General features: G+C 35.1%; 1 protein-coding gene across 2 annotated transcripts in view; it reads left to right on the top strand.

Annotated features, from left to right (window-relative positions):
• The window catches only part of LOC122346519 (mitotic spindle assembly checkpoint protein MAD1-like), a 47,027-nt gene that overhangs the window by 10,811 nt on the left and 20,334 nt on the right, over positions 1–15,882 (top strand). For both annotated transcript variants that reach the window (XM_043241215.1, XM_043241223.1), the window contains exons 11-16: positions 4,252–4,396; positions 7,622–7,762; positions 8,510–8,566; positions 8,843–8,934; positions 9,876–9,966; positions 13,348–13,552. In XM_043241215.1, coding sequence (XP_043097150.1) covers positions 4,252–4,396; positions 7,622–7,762; positions 8,510–8,566; positions 8,843–8,934; positions 9,876–9,966; positions 13,348–13,552 — 731 coding nt within the window. The remainder of the gene's footprint in view (positions 1–4,251; positions 4,397–7,621; positions 7,763–8,509; positions 8,567–8,842; positions 8,935–9,875; positions 9,967–13,347; positions 13,553–15,882) is intronic.

The following is a 15,882-nucleotide window of genomic DNA, read 5'->3' as shown; positions in this document are numbered from 1 at the left end:
TGTAACAATTGAGATGGACAGTCTCTATTGAACCTTCGCTTGTGAGCGACAGTGTTACTCCACAGCATGTGATCTCTTCCTCAAGTGATAGATTGGGACAATCTCTCTCTCGATATGTGGGTTCATGTCTGTTTTTGTGCTTAAAAATGTCATTATTTGACAAGGCCTCTAATGTGGATCTCTTTTCATCCTGTGCAGTTCTTTCAAAGGCAGTAATGGGGTCTTTTCTTGAGTTTTGCTGGCCAGCATTAGCCGATCTCTTTGATGCTCTTTCAGTCTATCTCTGGTCTCTCCCTCTCTCTAATTGTCAGACGGTAATTGGTCGATGGGAGTTGGTGCGTGTCGGCTCTGCGCGGCTCGTCACTTGAGCAGTCAAGTCAAACGAAACTCTGACAATATCAGATCTCACTAATGAGCTGAGTGTTGAGATTCGGCTAATTATGAACTATGATGTCGTCTAAAACAGCTTTGCAAAGTAATGAGTCTGCTGTCATTTCTTCAAGTTTTTTATGAAAGGAGTTGGTACTGTCTGGTTCTTTTAAAAAAAACCTCTTCTTTATTGCTTACTTTTTAATGTGTTTCAATCGTATATAGGCCTATTTTTTTTGTAAAGAAACTTACCTCTGGTGAGTGGAGGGTGTTTAGTATGTGGAAACAATACTTTTTGTGAAACTATGGTTCTTGTTGTTAATCTCAGACAGTACTTGAAGTAGGCTTGGATCAATGTCTTATAACATTTTGGTTTCAAAACCAAATTGCCTGTAGTACCTCAATAGTAATAACCTGCCTGATCAAAAGTAATGGCAACAGATACACTATTTTTTGCTTGATTAATGCAATTAAACCAGGGGTGTCAATAGATTTCAATAAATAAATGTCAGTAAATTACAATGTATTTTCTTTTGGTGCATTTGAAGCATGTAGCAGATGATGAGTTTGTAATGAACTTTGTTAATATGCCGTAATACTAACAGAATGAAATGACTTTACTAATTCCTGATTGACTCAAGATATAGATGATCAAAACTCAACTCAAGAGGAAAAAAAAAAAAGAACCTGCTGATTTTAAAATGAACTTATGAATTAAATTTCTAGGTTTTGTTCAATTACAATTGTATGTACAGTTCGGCTGTCATAGAATGTTTCATTGCAGATTAATTTGAACAAAATTTTTGACTTTTAACAGGTTTAGTGAAATATGAGTATTTGGTTCAATATTTCACAAAATGCTCCCCTCTAGATTTAATTTCTTTAGTGAACTAATGAGCTGTGTACACTGATGACTTGCTGAGGTAAACAAATTTCTATGTGACATTTTATTTCCACGCTGTTTTGTTGATATCATTTTGTGATTGAAACACTGATTGGGCATTTACATTAGACATGAGACATTTATTTGCATTAAAACGAGTAGTAAAGAGAAAGGTCTTTTTTTTTTTTTTTTTTTTTTTTTTTTTTTTTAAGATTGCTAGTATTCTTTGTTTTGGACAGCCCACCCCTCATCTGCCATCTAGTGTGTAACAGTTTACTTAATTCATAGCAATACGAGTATCTATAAAGCCCTTGGATCGAGTTGCCTTCTAGTGTGTCATTTCCAAATGCATGTTTCTGCTTTCAATAGCCTGATTGAAGTTATCTTATTTGCAATTATTGTACTGAATTACATGTACATTGTCTTCCCCACTCAATCTGTGTCTGTGTGTATATAAAAACCCGTACATCTAGTTTCCTATACAACCAGAGCTTGCTACACCATTTGTGAATGAGCCATTTTACTGTATGAAGGTCCATAAGCACCAAGTCAAAAACGGGGTCGTTCGGTTTACATGTTGGATATGTGCTGGCAGGTGAATGTTTTCCAAAATGGGCACCAGACAATCATCAATATGGAGGCTATGCCCTCGACTGTTTTGTTGGTAATTTTCAATCCTTTAAATAGAAATGCAGTGGCTGTGAATGATTACCGTAATGGAATGTGACGAACCGTAAAATCACCTTTGTATTATAATGCAAGTGCTTATATAGGTGCTTTACATACATGTGTTTGTGTGTGTTGGTGTGCATTCATGGGGTTCACTTGGTTGAATCACTCCATTAAGCTACTCCTTCTGTGTTGAGAAACTGGGCCAACTAAATCAATTACCCTATTCACTAACGAATAGAGGCAATTTGCATAATAAGCCTCAGTATGTGCTGAGGTCATATTGATAGAAGACGAGTATGGTTTTGTGATTAGATTGTGCATTATTGTCTTATTGACCCTCCACAGCAGGCCATGGTGATTTTCATTACAACTCAAATTAGGCTGGATAGTTAGCATCTGGAAGAGATGAGAGGAGTTAATCAATTTAGCTATGAGGACACACACATACACACACGCATGCTGACTCGCTCTTGGAAATGCTGGCCCACACAAACTCACCCGCCCTTCTCTACAAACAAATTTCCCTTGTCAACTACCTCCAGAAAGCACAATTACATCCACCCGTACAGTCTTAGCACTTTCTCTCCCTTTAATCCAGCAGATTCAAAGACTCGCACACACTTTTCCAGCACATTTGATGGAATTGAACTCTTGCTGTGGGTAATTTCTCTCACTCTGCAAGGTCAAGTGGAAAAGTGCTCTCCCAGTCAAAGTCTATCTGTATCAAACATCCTTCCTTTATCTCCATAAGACACATGCGCACATAAACAAACAACTTCTACTCATATAAATGCATGCTGCCATTTTGCTAACAGTTTTGATGTCCGTTATTGTGTCTTTAACAGTGACACTGCACAAGAACTGCAGAAAAGCAATATCAAATGTAGTAATATCGAGAAATGCGAAAAGTGTCAAATTGCGTAAATTTCGGTACCTGGCGGCAGTTTGGTAAGTGTTAGAAATGCAGGATAATGAGATCAATCTTGCTAGCTGCCCTCAATTCTCTGACAAGCAGAGATGTAGAAGTGAAATATGGAATTGCTTTGCATGCAGACATAATAGAAATATGGTGAACCTGAAAAATGGACATTTTAGTTTTCTTAACCGGAATATAACAAGGAGACGGACCTTTTTAAGTGTCTGAGTATTATTCTGGAAGTTGTGATGAAAAGGAAACATGTAGGGCAAGGATTTTAATCCACTGATTATTGAATTAATAGATAGGTGACAGTAAAAACAAATAAAAAAAGTTGCACATTTGTTTTGCTTTTGTATTTTAAGAAAATCTACGTCTAAATTATAGCCTTGTTAATATTGCATTATACAAATAAAGTAGTTTAAGAAGTGTAGGAAACAAAAAAAAAAACTGTATTTACTTTGGCATAGTTGAATAATAAGAGTTCTGTGCATGGAAATAACATACCATGAGCTTCAAACATCACTGTTTACTCTTCATGTAAATCGTGTGTGTGTGTGTGTGTGTGTGTGTGTGTGTGTGTAAAAGACCACTAAAAAAAGTTGAATCCCAACATAACACAGACTGTGAAGTTGCCGTTGGGATCATTGTTTCTCCCCCAACATTTGCATAATGTATACCATGTTCTAAACCCAGCCGGACCTGCATAGTTGAATCATCAAGGGAGTGTTGCTAGATATTGCTATTAAAATAAAAAAATATATATATAAATAAATAAACCAAAATAAGATATTATAAAGAGATCACTCACCATAAATATGTACTACTTTATTAACTTTTTGAGGGATCATGTTCAGCGATTTTTGCAAAATCTCTCAAAATCCAAATCTGTATCTTCGTATGATACAGGTTCAAATATATTATTCAGTACCCTTTATTGCACTTTAATTCTAGGGACAAGTCCTGCGGTTGTAAATGGATATATAAAACTGGTTTCTGGATCATTTTTGTCCTTACCTAAGCCACATTATATATACACACACAGACACGGACACACTGTATTCCAGACCTTCACCTGTCTGGCTATGCGAGACTAGTTAGTAAATAGTTAAGCTAATTTTTGTAATGAATATGGATTAATCACAATGCACATTCATTTAACTTCACCAGGGGTGTTTTCAGAGCCGTTTCTGGGAACTGTTTATGGCTCACTGTCTTCCACATAACATTGTGCCATTTCCCAGAACGGCCCAGCAACAAAGAGCATACATTCTGCTGTGAACACTCAGAAGGCAGCTTTTATGTTATAAGGAAATGACCTTCCAGGATATAGAGGATGCAGTTCTTTGTGTTCTCCCAAGAGCTGCTCTATCCTAATGTTATTCTGCCGTTTTCTATCTGTCTCTTTCAGCATTCGCTCAGTGGAGAAGGCCCGCACTGAGCTCATGCCCGAGATCGCTCAACTGCGAGCCAAAGCTCAAGAAGAACAGAAGAAACGAGAAAACCAGGATTCACTTGTTCGTCGCCTACAGAAGAGAGTCCTACTGCTCACTAAGGTAAAAAAAAAAGAGAGGGAAAAAATTGACAAACATAGAAATAAAAAATTCAGCTATTCTCGTGAAAACAAAAGGATTCATACTTCATACACACTATACACTTCAGAACTAAATACCTTCTCCTCAGTGCCATGTGGCTTTTTCATGTTAGAACTATCAATGGATAAAACCCTTTTTTTATGCAAGTGTACTCATAATATCAACAACTAAGTATCATTAAAACATTTCATTAGATTTAACAATCATTTTCAGTCCTGCTATGGTAATATGATATGCCCAAGTAACTTGAATGATTGCTGTCGGATGAGCAGAAGCTTGAATTCTCTAAACACGCTTTTTTATAAAAATTGTTTACCAAAAAGCTGCAAATTGTTAACATTTACTTGCCTTTGTGAGATTCTGAACCCATAAGACTTTTTTTTTTGTTCTCATCTGTCCCTCTGCATGCAGCCAAAACTTTTAAAAGTTAAACCATGAGCAGTTAAAGAATTTTTCCAAAGTTTGTGGACTTTCAGTGGACAGACAGTAATACATTTTTGTTTTGAAGATTAACTTCTGAAATGACAAGAAGGTTAAAAATATGATGACATGAAATAATGGGAACTATTTTATTTTTTGTTTGAATGTAACCTTTAAGTGAGGGATAATAGTCAAAATTCTTATTTGACCCATTATTGTTCTCACAACTTGTCTCATGGGCATTATGAACTCATGTAACTCCATAGAAATCTAGAACGTGTCCTCCTTACTGGCATGATTTCTCCCAAGGCTAGGATGAGATTTAGATAAATCACTGGAGCCGTGCCTTATTGTGTATGCAAATAATACTCTTGTTCTTTGTTTGTCAACAGCTTGGTAAACTGGTAATTAACAAAGGCCTCAATTAGCTCCTAAATAGGTGGTATTTGATTTAATGAGGTCAATTTTTGAGTGTAATGATGTCCACACTGGAGACATTTAGAACATCCTCACCTCCAGCCTACCAGCCTGGAAGCTGCTCTAAACACACATTGAAAATTAGAGCTGTCAGAACAAGTAATTAAGAGTAAAGATAAGCTAGCACGCTTGTATGTTTCTCTATTATTCAGTAGCTAATTACATTGGTGGTATGCTCAGTTAAATGCTTGTCCAGTTAATTCCATTTTTTTTGTGTAAGCAATAATAGCATTGCACAACACAATTTAATACAAAACAACGTTTAGACAGGAGATAGAATTTAGAGAATTATATCCCACTGCAATTAATTGTATTTGAATCATTATGCTTTTTGCTTCTCTCAATGAAGAGTTCTAGTCTTTATTACTGGCCTGGTAATTTATCCAGAAACTTTTTTTTTTTTTTTTTGCATTTTTGTTATCTTGTGTTGTTAACAAGTGTTCATGTTTCGGGTTGCCAGAAGATAAGTATTTAAGTCCCCCAATCAGATACAAATAAAAAAGGATAATACAGTCGGTTTATGTTCCTACACAGGGCCGATTTGCTGCTAAGTCTCTAAACAAACCTTGTCAGTGACCAAATTATAATAAATTCAGGCATGTCAAATATACAAACTCATTTTTACTAGATATTTTAATGGAAAAAAATGTAGAATCATTTAGAATTATTGGAATAAGTATAGGAGTTTCACTGTTGTAGCTTTTGAGAGATACTTAAGGTTTTAGCAGAAGAGACAGTGTTAATATATAACGTAAAATAAGAAACTAGTTGAGGTAAACCCTGCATGAGTTGACACTTGGTTTGTGCTTACATGAAAGTGTAATACAAAGTTTTTAAGCAGAGTCTTGTCTCATGCATTTTATCATGCAGCAATAGTCAGTAGTGTCTAAACTTTTGACTTGTTCTGTATATGATGATAAACCTGTTTACATGCATAGAGCTTCATAGAACTAATAGAATTGACATGCTAGAATCTGGTGGCTGTTTGTCACTAAGCCATTATTGACAACCTTAGCACTTTACGTGCTGCAAGACCAGGAAAATGCATCAGCCGTCTTCAGAGCATATTAGATTAACAGTTTTCTAGCTATGATTAAAAGTCATGATAAAAAGGTTTTATTGTAGCATTGACCCAAGTTCTCAATTAAATGAAGATCCATAGGGGTGGAAAAAAACTGCAGTGCGGCACAGATTCGTTTCCTTACTCACTCACCCACATAGCTTCCCTCTCCGGCACAGAAACTCAGAGGCCGCTGCCAAAATAATAGAGTCCTAAATGAGAGTTTGCTATCTGTGGGATGAATGAGGTGAGTTTAAGATAACAGCAAGGGTGAATTTCATTACAATGGAAGCAGAAAAATAGCTTTGGAAGACGTGTATGTGTGTGTGTGAATATACTGATATGTGCTAGTTTGTTGAACCCCTTAGGTGGTATAACTCATATTAAACCTGAACTGTTTTCATGACTTCAGGTAATAAAATGGATACCTCTTTGACCTTTAAAAAGTAGTGCGGAGATAAGAATAAAATCTTTTTCTTTCTTTTTTTTTTTTTTTTTTTTTTTCTTTTCTTTTCTTTTTTTTTTTTTTTTTTTGTAGGATATGTGACATGGAGGCTTTGACCTCAGGTACATTGTTTTTTATGTTAGATGAATTTAAGTAAAGCTCCACAAATGCATCATTAGCTTTTTCTTTAAAATGTAGTTAAGGTTTCTTTATATATGGGCATGTGCCTGTCATAGCTTGTTTTTAATCTGTTGGTCGTCTTTGTTCACACTACGGGTAATGAATCACAATGTTTTATTGATCCTGCTGGTTTCGGCTTTAGAGACTAGACTAGATTTAATTTCGGTTTAATCGACTCTAAAATGAGATATTTACACAGATGACTCAGACTCAGAAGGGAGCTCGTTCACCCCATTAATTCTCCTCTAATATTTCTTGCGTCTCTCCTCCTGTATTTAGAATGTTACAATGACATTACAACTGAAGCCTGCCAATTAAAATGTAGTACATCGATTAGGTTGACTGGCAAAGCATGCGAATTAAGTTCAGTAATAAGTGAAACGCGATCAAGCTGTTGTAATTAAATGTACATTAATATAATAAGCAGATTCTTTCTTTTGGATTTTCTTTTTTTATTATTTTATACTTGAGTCAATGTCATCCATTTATGGTCTTGCAAGTGTTTCAGCTAGTTTTATATGCATGATATCTTTATATTGCACTGACCCAGCTTGGCCTGAATTGAGTTCTGGAATTGAAACTTGTGCTTTTGTATGTGGGTCAGGAGCGTGATGGAATGAGGGCCATATTAGAGTCGTACGACAGCGAGCTGGCCACAAGTGAATACTCCCCTCAGCTCATGCTCCGGGTCAAGGAGGCAGAGGACATGCTGCAGAAAGTCCAGACACATAATACAGAGATGGAGGTGAGAACTACATTACCCACAATGCACACTAAATCATTTGTTCAGACGTACCTTTTCATTCAGTGATTGAGCTTTAAGTGTGATTTATTCAATTCAGCGATTTGTAGCAAAAATTTAGGCAACAGCATCTTTATTCATCTCATAAAAAAAAATGTTTGTGTTCCTCGAGCTGTATCATAATCAGGGCTATATAGCCTACGTATCTGCGATAGTCACATCGCAGGATGTGGTATGTTTAGTACAGGTAGCTGATGAGTATAGACACGAGAACGAATATCGAATTGTGTTCGCTTCCGTGTCTGGATGTGTAACAGTATATTGGTTTGCAGGGGTTTAATGTAATCTTTCTGTTTAAAAAAGAGAAAAAAAATGTAAAGTGATTGGCCATGATGGCCGAAATGACAAATATTGTTAAATATAGTTTAGCTATGTTGCCCAGCTCTTTTGTTTCCTTGAATAAATAAGCAGAAAGATCTGCCAGAAGAATCTAGTAATAAGTTATTTTTGATACAAGTCTAACAACATTTATTAGGTGTCCTTATAATGAGCTAATAAAGTTGATTTCATGTTATTAAATGTGTGTTCAGTTATTTCCAAGTTATACTGTGTTATTAAAATAGTGTGCTGGTATTATAAAAAATCTAGACCTCTGCTCATGCAGTCTGACCTATCTGGAAGTTCCATGACTTTATAATCATAAATTATTTCCATAAAACATAAACCATAAAGTCTGTTTCATTCTGATAGACTCAACTGTCTAAAGCCCAGGAGGAGGCAGGCACCTTCAAATTACAAGCTCACATGGTAAGTCACATTCATCACCAACTTCCTTTTGGCATTTATACGATTATGTCAGCTACTGTTCAGATCATAAATAATTGATTAAAGTTTGTGCTATAATGCATGCAAGAAATGGAAAACCACACAAGGCGGAAGTCAAGATATTAGACAGAAATACAGAAATAACATAGCTGGCTACAGGTGTTTCATTTGCTTGGATTTACAGTAAATAACTGTTTTGGTATACAGTGCCAATCATTTCGTATTTTATTATTATTATTTTTTTTATAATTTGCTCAGATGACTGCTGAACTTGAGACACTGAAAGAGCAGCAGGTGTCTAATACTGAGAAAAACACCTTAGCAACAGCGGAGGAAGTCAGCTCTCTCAGGTAACAGAGATATGTGAGAAATTAAATTTCATGCTTGTGTCATACATGTCTGATCTGATCATTATGGAAGCCTGTTTCTGAGTAAAATGAATAAATAAACTGAAAGTAATGAAGTCACGTTGGTGGTTTATTAATTTGTGAATGAGGCTTCCATAGATAACCAATATACAACCAACAGTCACTACCTCTCATGTTGCTGAAAATAGCCAGCTCTCATTGAAATGTTCATTTCACTTTGTCACTATAAGTCACTGGTGTTGTGAACGGGGCTTTAGACTGAGAGAAACTGAAGTCTGGGTTTTTTTCATGGCCTGTTGCATTGCCTAATTACTATGGAAATGTGATTATACTACATTAGCTTTTGTGGCCTTGCTTGAAAAGTGAGCTTTCATTCAGTGCCTACTTTCTCTTTTTTCCTCTTTCTTTTTGATCCTGTAATTATTCTCTATAGAATTTCATTTAATCACTCCTGGAACCATTTCACTAAGCTGTTTACACCTTAATTGAATATTTGTTGTACTGAATACAAGTCCAAGACCCCACGTGGTAATCTTCAAAACCAAAACTAAAACAAGCGAATGCTTACCAAATTACTTTGAGAAATTATACAGAATATACAAGAGTAAAAGTTCAAGAAGATCTTACTAAATATCCAAGATAACTAATGAAATTATATTCCTCTTTTTTTTTTTTTTACAAGTTGTTTAGCATTTAATATGAATTGAAGGTAAAATGTGAAAATTGATATAGAATATTAACTCTAATTTCAGAATTTCATAGTATGTGATGTCCTGTTTCTCATGACAAATTTATTATTATTTACTGTTGTTATGCCTATGTTCCTACGTGCAGCAATTTTAATATTTTTGATAAGTGTTTTCATTATGCTTGGACTAGAAATGACATTGCATATGTATAGGTGTATGTGTTTGTTTTTCCAGGCAGAAGATCGAGGAATTGGAGGCAGAACGTCAGCAGCTGGAAGAGCAAAACAATATTCTGGAGATGAGACTAGAGAGGCATAACCTCCAGGTGATACTTTTGTTTTGTGCAAGACTTCTAGTAATCAAAAAATGTTTACAGTAGGGGTGCAACAATATTAAATAATAAGAAGGTTAATATTAAAAAGAATCCACAACAAAATTCATTATTAATTAACTGTGTTCTGTAGCCATTTCTAGTGATAGGAATTTCAAAGAGCCTGTTAAAAATCGTGGGTTTTTCTTTCAGGTGCTCTGACAGTATGTCTGTATGTTTAACAGCTTTTAAAAGGAGTATTTGCTGTAGTCCATAACTCTGTATGTAGACGGTCACTGAGCTTATGCTGAAGTGTTATGTGAACCAGTGCTGTCTTTTTTTTTGTGCTTTTAAAGGTATAGTTCACTCAAAAATCTGCCATGATTTACTTCCCTTCATGTTGCTCCATACCTCTGTTTCTAATTTCTTTCTACTATTGAACACAATACAAATTTGAGTGGTATCTTTAAAGAAACAGCTGCTGATAGCCATCAACTTCCATAGTATGGAGGGAAAAATCCTATAGAAGTCTGTTGAAATGCCTTCAACTGTTTGATTATCATCTTGCTTTGGTGTTCAATAGAAGAAAGATTTTTTTTATTTGGAGCATCATGATGAGCAAATGATAAGAGTTTCATTTTAGTGAAATGTTCCTTTAAGCATGCCAGTGTACAGTTCTTAAGTAGTTAAGCGGCACAGTTGTGGTTCTCTGTTATGTCCATCACAAATAATATTGATCACAGTAATGGGAAATAATCCACAATTGTGACTTATTATAATCATGGGATGCTATTGCATAATAATCTGTCCTGCAGGATACAGACTAAAGGACTTGCTTTGATTTACCTTATAAAAGTGCATAGTAGCAGGTCAGCTGTTGTAAGTTTTCAAGTAATTATTTATTTTCAAACTTGAGTAATAAATAAATACCCCCCCTCCTCCTTGATATGGCATTTTGGGATGCAGTACTGAAAATGCAGTAGGCTGAGTTTGAGACTATCTGTGTGTTTGTTTTTATGAATGCACAGCCACACTTGTGTTGCGTCTGATTTCCACAGTAACTCAGAAATATGTGTTCGTTCTTAATCGCCACTTGAGACCATATCATGTGTTACCTGCAAATCTCCACACCTACAAATTCTCTTTAGATATCTTTTTTTTTTTTTATAATTTTATAAAAAAGAAATAATTATCTTGATAAATGTGGACTTGAAGTAAACCCTGGTCCTTGTAGTAACAAGCAGCTTTGATGACTCTTCACATATAATATGATTTTTACCCACCGGTGGCACATGTACTCTAGAAAATTACTCTGGGCATGCTGGGGATTGCTAGCTTTTAATATGCTTTTAAAGATATTAGTTTAATAATAGAACTGTGGTGTTTTTATTTATTTCTGTTGGTCAATAAATAATGTAAAGGCACTTAGAGGAAACTCAGCCTATAAGTCCTAGTGTTTAAATTTTTATGTTGTTTAGGTATGTGGTTGTGTACTGCTATACTATATTTATATTCTAGGGGTGGGGATGAAATCTGTAAAAAATAAATAAAAATAAAAAAATCTGCAATATAGAATAACTTCCACTCCTGTGTTGCAATAGAACATTGTAACTATTCTTTGAATGAATTTCAATTGAATTATTCAGTAAATTTAATGAATTTATGAAAACGTATCAAAAGACAAGATTCATTATTTGTATTTTATACAAATACAAATGATTAAGCCTGAAATCAGTGCGAAAATGACTTCATATGTAAAATATATAACCAAAAATATTTAATAGTTTAGCTTTTGGCATGATAGGTTTATTTAATGAAACTGAATTTCTAACTGAAGTTGGAAAATGCCTGAAATCCCTACACTATTGTCTGACTTCTGACTTTGGCATGTTATAGGCAACATTTAACCATTATAGTTAGCAACGTAATGTAAAAATGTAAGGCCACGTCACTTTTCTGTCATTTTTGTGGCGCTGCTATATTTATCAGTGGCCTCCCATCCATTTATCCTTCCTTTTCACTTCCTGACTCAATGATGCGATCAGTGGGCTGAAATGCAGTCAGACATGCTCCATTAGACCTCAACACTGGTGCCAGCCCAAAACAAACTGAAAAGTCTGGAATTCAGGAACTGCGTCACTCATTTCGTCCTGCTCTCTCAATCACTCAGTTTTCTTAATGTGCTTAGACTCTTGCTCTAATATTTATAGGCTTCTTCTATCCATTATCTATGACGCTTCAAGTGTCACAGTAAAAATAAGCGACTTCAGACAGTTAATAATACCCACCCACTCAACACTTGTCAGTTTGAAGAGGGTTTTATTTTTGGCCCATGGACTAACCTTTAATGATTTTCACGCCTTTTTCTTATTGTTGTAGATGATTCATTCATGATTCAAGCTGAATTACATTAAATCTTGAAGGTTACAGAAATGCGCGTGTGGACTGTACATAGCTTGTTGAGCTACTTGTTGAGGTTGTCAAAATACCTACGTTCCAGTCGTTGTTACCAGTAGTATTGAAATTTTGCAGCCCTTGATTGCAATGGCAGTTTTAAAATCCTCAAAGAGTTTATTTTTAATAGGGTATAGATCATTGTGGCATGTCTGAGTTTGTTCGTGTTATCCTTCTTCCACAACTTATTGTGTAACAACATTTTTTTTATTTTTAGTAATTGTAGTTGTTTCTGTTCTTTCATCGCCTTCTGTTCTGCTGTTATGTCATCTGCTCCTTACCCTTCAGTCTCTTTTCCTCTCCTCTGCCTCTCTGTCTTCAGCTCAGGGTGATGTAATTTGCTCAGTAATGAGATGTTCAGATCGAGGCATTATTCTTTGATGGGGCCCTTAATTCACCAGAAGGCTCAGTAATGGCTTTTAAACCCCTGAAGTTTTACACCCAAATGAAGAATCGTTCCAGAAGATAAAGCCTTTCGTTTCAGACAGGGATGAACTATCACTTCTTTGGTCCTTTTGTTTGGAGGGTAATTCGGATAAATGTATTTTTACGGTGTAAGAGCCTTCAGACGAAATTGGACTTTTTAACCCCATTTTAACCCCTCAGGTTTAACCTGTTAGCTTTCATGAAGCTCATTTTTAATAAATGAGCTGTTGGACCCACCTTAGTAATGTCTCTCGTTTGAACTTATTTATTTTTTAAGCTAAATGCAATTCAAAGGAAATGATTTTCAGATTGGATGTGTTTTAAGGAATGTAGAAAACAGCACGCTATGCTTCAGGCAATCAGTCAGCAGTTACAATGCTTTCACATGCTTAAAAAATTAAAAGAAATGGCAAGATCTTTGCATTCAGGCGTATTGTCTGTTTCAAGACTGTTCACAAACTTATTCCTTATTTTAATGAAATGTTTACTTCTCTTGGACTCTTTTCTATGTATTAGGGAGACTATGATCCTGTGAAGACAAAGGTGATCCACCTGCAAATGAACCCCACCAGCATCGCAAAGCAGCAGCGCACTGAAGAGGTGGAACAGCTGAGGGTGGAGTGTCAACGCTTGAGGGAGCGACTCCGGAAAATTGAGGCGGGTGGTGGCATGGTAACAGACGACACCACTCTCATCATCCCACCTTCACAGGAAATACTGGGTAAATGCCTTTCTGCACAAGTTTTTATAAATCAGGGTGTTTTAAAAGTCTGATAGAGAAATAGTCCCTTTATCTGTATTTAATGTCAAGTTCATCATGTGTCTGGAATTCCCAGGGGTTACAAAAGAATGAAAAATAATTGAATGGTTTTTTAGCTAGTCTCAAGCCATGTGTGGCAGATCAAAAAATTGACATAAGAGTGAGATTATGAAAAAATTAATATTTTTGGACAATGTATCTTGACCCATTCACCCATGGATTGATATCAAATGGATTTCTACCTGTGGAGTTGGATATGACAAAACAACAAAAATGGTGATTTGAACATTTTATATATATATATGAGAATGAGAGAGAGCTAGCCAGGGCTATATTAGCATTATGTGGAGTGTGGTGTAAAGATCCAAATTTCTATCGGACACAGTTATTTACTTCTGTGTCTCTTTCTCTCGTTCTCTTTATGTCTCTCTCTTTGGCCATCAGTTTGAATAAGTTCTGAAAGAGGCAAGAGTCTAATTAGGACTCAGAACCATGAGTAAATAAACACCCTGAGGTCTGAGGCTGTTTTTCTTTATCTTTTTGCTGTTCACTGTTCCTCCTTTATTTTATGACCTCATTTTTCTCCCATCTGAAGTGTTTGATTACAAGCTGATGTGTTTGCACAATTCTAGTTATAGTATATATATATATATATATATATATATATATATATATATATATATATATATATATATATATATATATATATATATATATATATATATATATATATATATATATATATATAGAGATCAACTAGTTACAAATATTAGGAAAAACTTAAGTAAATTAAACTGGAAACAAAAACAGTGGCCCTACAACGCTGGACACTTAAGCCACACTTAATAATGTTTGAATCTATTTTCATTCCAAAATCAGACCTGTGGCATTTATTTTGAGGAAATATAGGACAATAGAATAATAATTATTTTAAGTGTTGAGCAAAGACAATTTGGTAACTTTGTGTGTATAACTGTGTGGAAAATGTTTCTTTTAATTATTCTCCTAGGTTAGATGGAGAAAAAAAAAAAGTTGAAAATTTGTTCCATCATTTTTACCAAGGTTATATTAGGAAAAACACTATTCAATTCAGAAGAGATTAAAATCATAAAGTCTGCAAAACTCAAATGAACCACACTACTCCTCTCCTGACAGGGCGTCATATCTCAACACAGTCCATGCAACTTTGATGCAGTTTCAGTGACATGGTAATTGTAAGTGTACTGATGTAGATGAGGGCCACATACAGCACTTTTTAATTGCAGCTCATTTTAAAGGTGATTGTGTTAAGAGTTTAGCATGTAATTTCTATCCTACTCTCTGTACGGAAAACGAACAAAGTGATTTCAGAAAGCTTCCAGCAGAGACAAAAAAGGAGAGACATTAACATGATATATAATTAAAAGTGATCCTGATAAGTGGTTAAAGGAAAAGGACAAACGAACAAAAGGCTGACTCTTCTAGTATGCAGCACATGAGTGCATTCAGTTATGTGATGACTGAAACTTCTGCGGTTTAACTGCACTGTTCTAGTGTGCAATTACAGTAGACAGTAGCAGAACACTTATCTCTCTTTCCTGCACAACCTTTATTGTTCAAAATTAAATTTTCATGACGGCCCATGAGAGAATTGAAACTGATGTTGAGGGCTGTGTTGTACATACATACGCCTTATATTGAAGCTATAAGACACAGTTAGCGTTTCGGCTTAAAGTGCCAATTTTTACATGATTCTCAATTTAAATATTCAAAAGATGTTGGTATTCTGTAATTAAATGGCAAAAATCTCAATATATGCAACTAAAAGTTGGAGCTAAAAGTGTTCCAACAATTTTGTCATGAGAATTTTGATTATGTGAATTTTACAGACATTTTAAAGATTAGTGTTTATTTATTTTTTACATTTTACTTTAGGTCCCTTCATATTTTGTTTAATCCAACATTGTAGTCGGTTTGTATTACTCAAAAATGTCATTACACGTCATTACAGAACTTCCCTGAGTCACATTTTTTTTCTGGCAGTTGCTAGAGACCAGCATTTTATTTGTTGAGAAAAGTAGCTGTGTCTGATTAATGAACAAATTTTCCTTTTTGAGTTCAGTCTTTTCAAAGATTTAATTATGCCATTTTAAGAAAAACTGTCATTTTATTCATGAAGTAAATGAATGAACTTTGAATTCAGCTCACTGGAGAAAAAGATTATCGTTTAATAGCGACTTAAATTTTTTGTCTATTTGTAGCCCAAAGCTGATATTGAAAGGCATAGAATGTATTGCGCAAATGGTGACTAA

Source organism: Puntigrus tetrazona, chromosome 1, assembly GCF_018831695.1.
Source record: "Puntigrus tetrazona isolate hp1 chromosome 1, ASM1883169v1, whole genome shotgun sequence".
NCBI classification, from domain to species: domain Eukaryota; kingdom Metazoa; phylum Chordata; class Actinopteri; order Cypriniformes; family Cyprinidae; genus Puntigrus; species Puntigrus tetrazona.
This window is presented reverse-complemented; position numbering and strand designations above follow the sequence as displayed.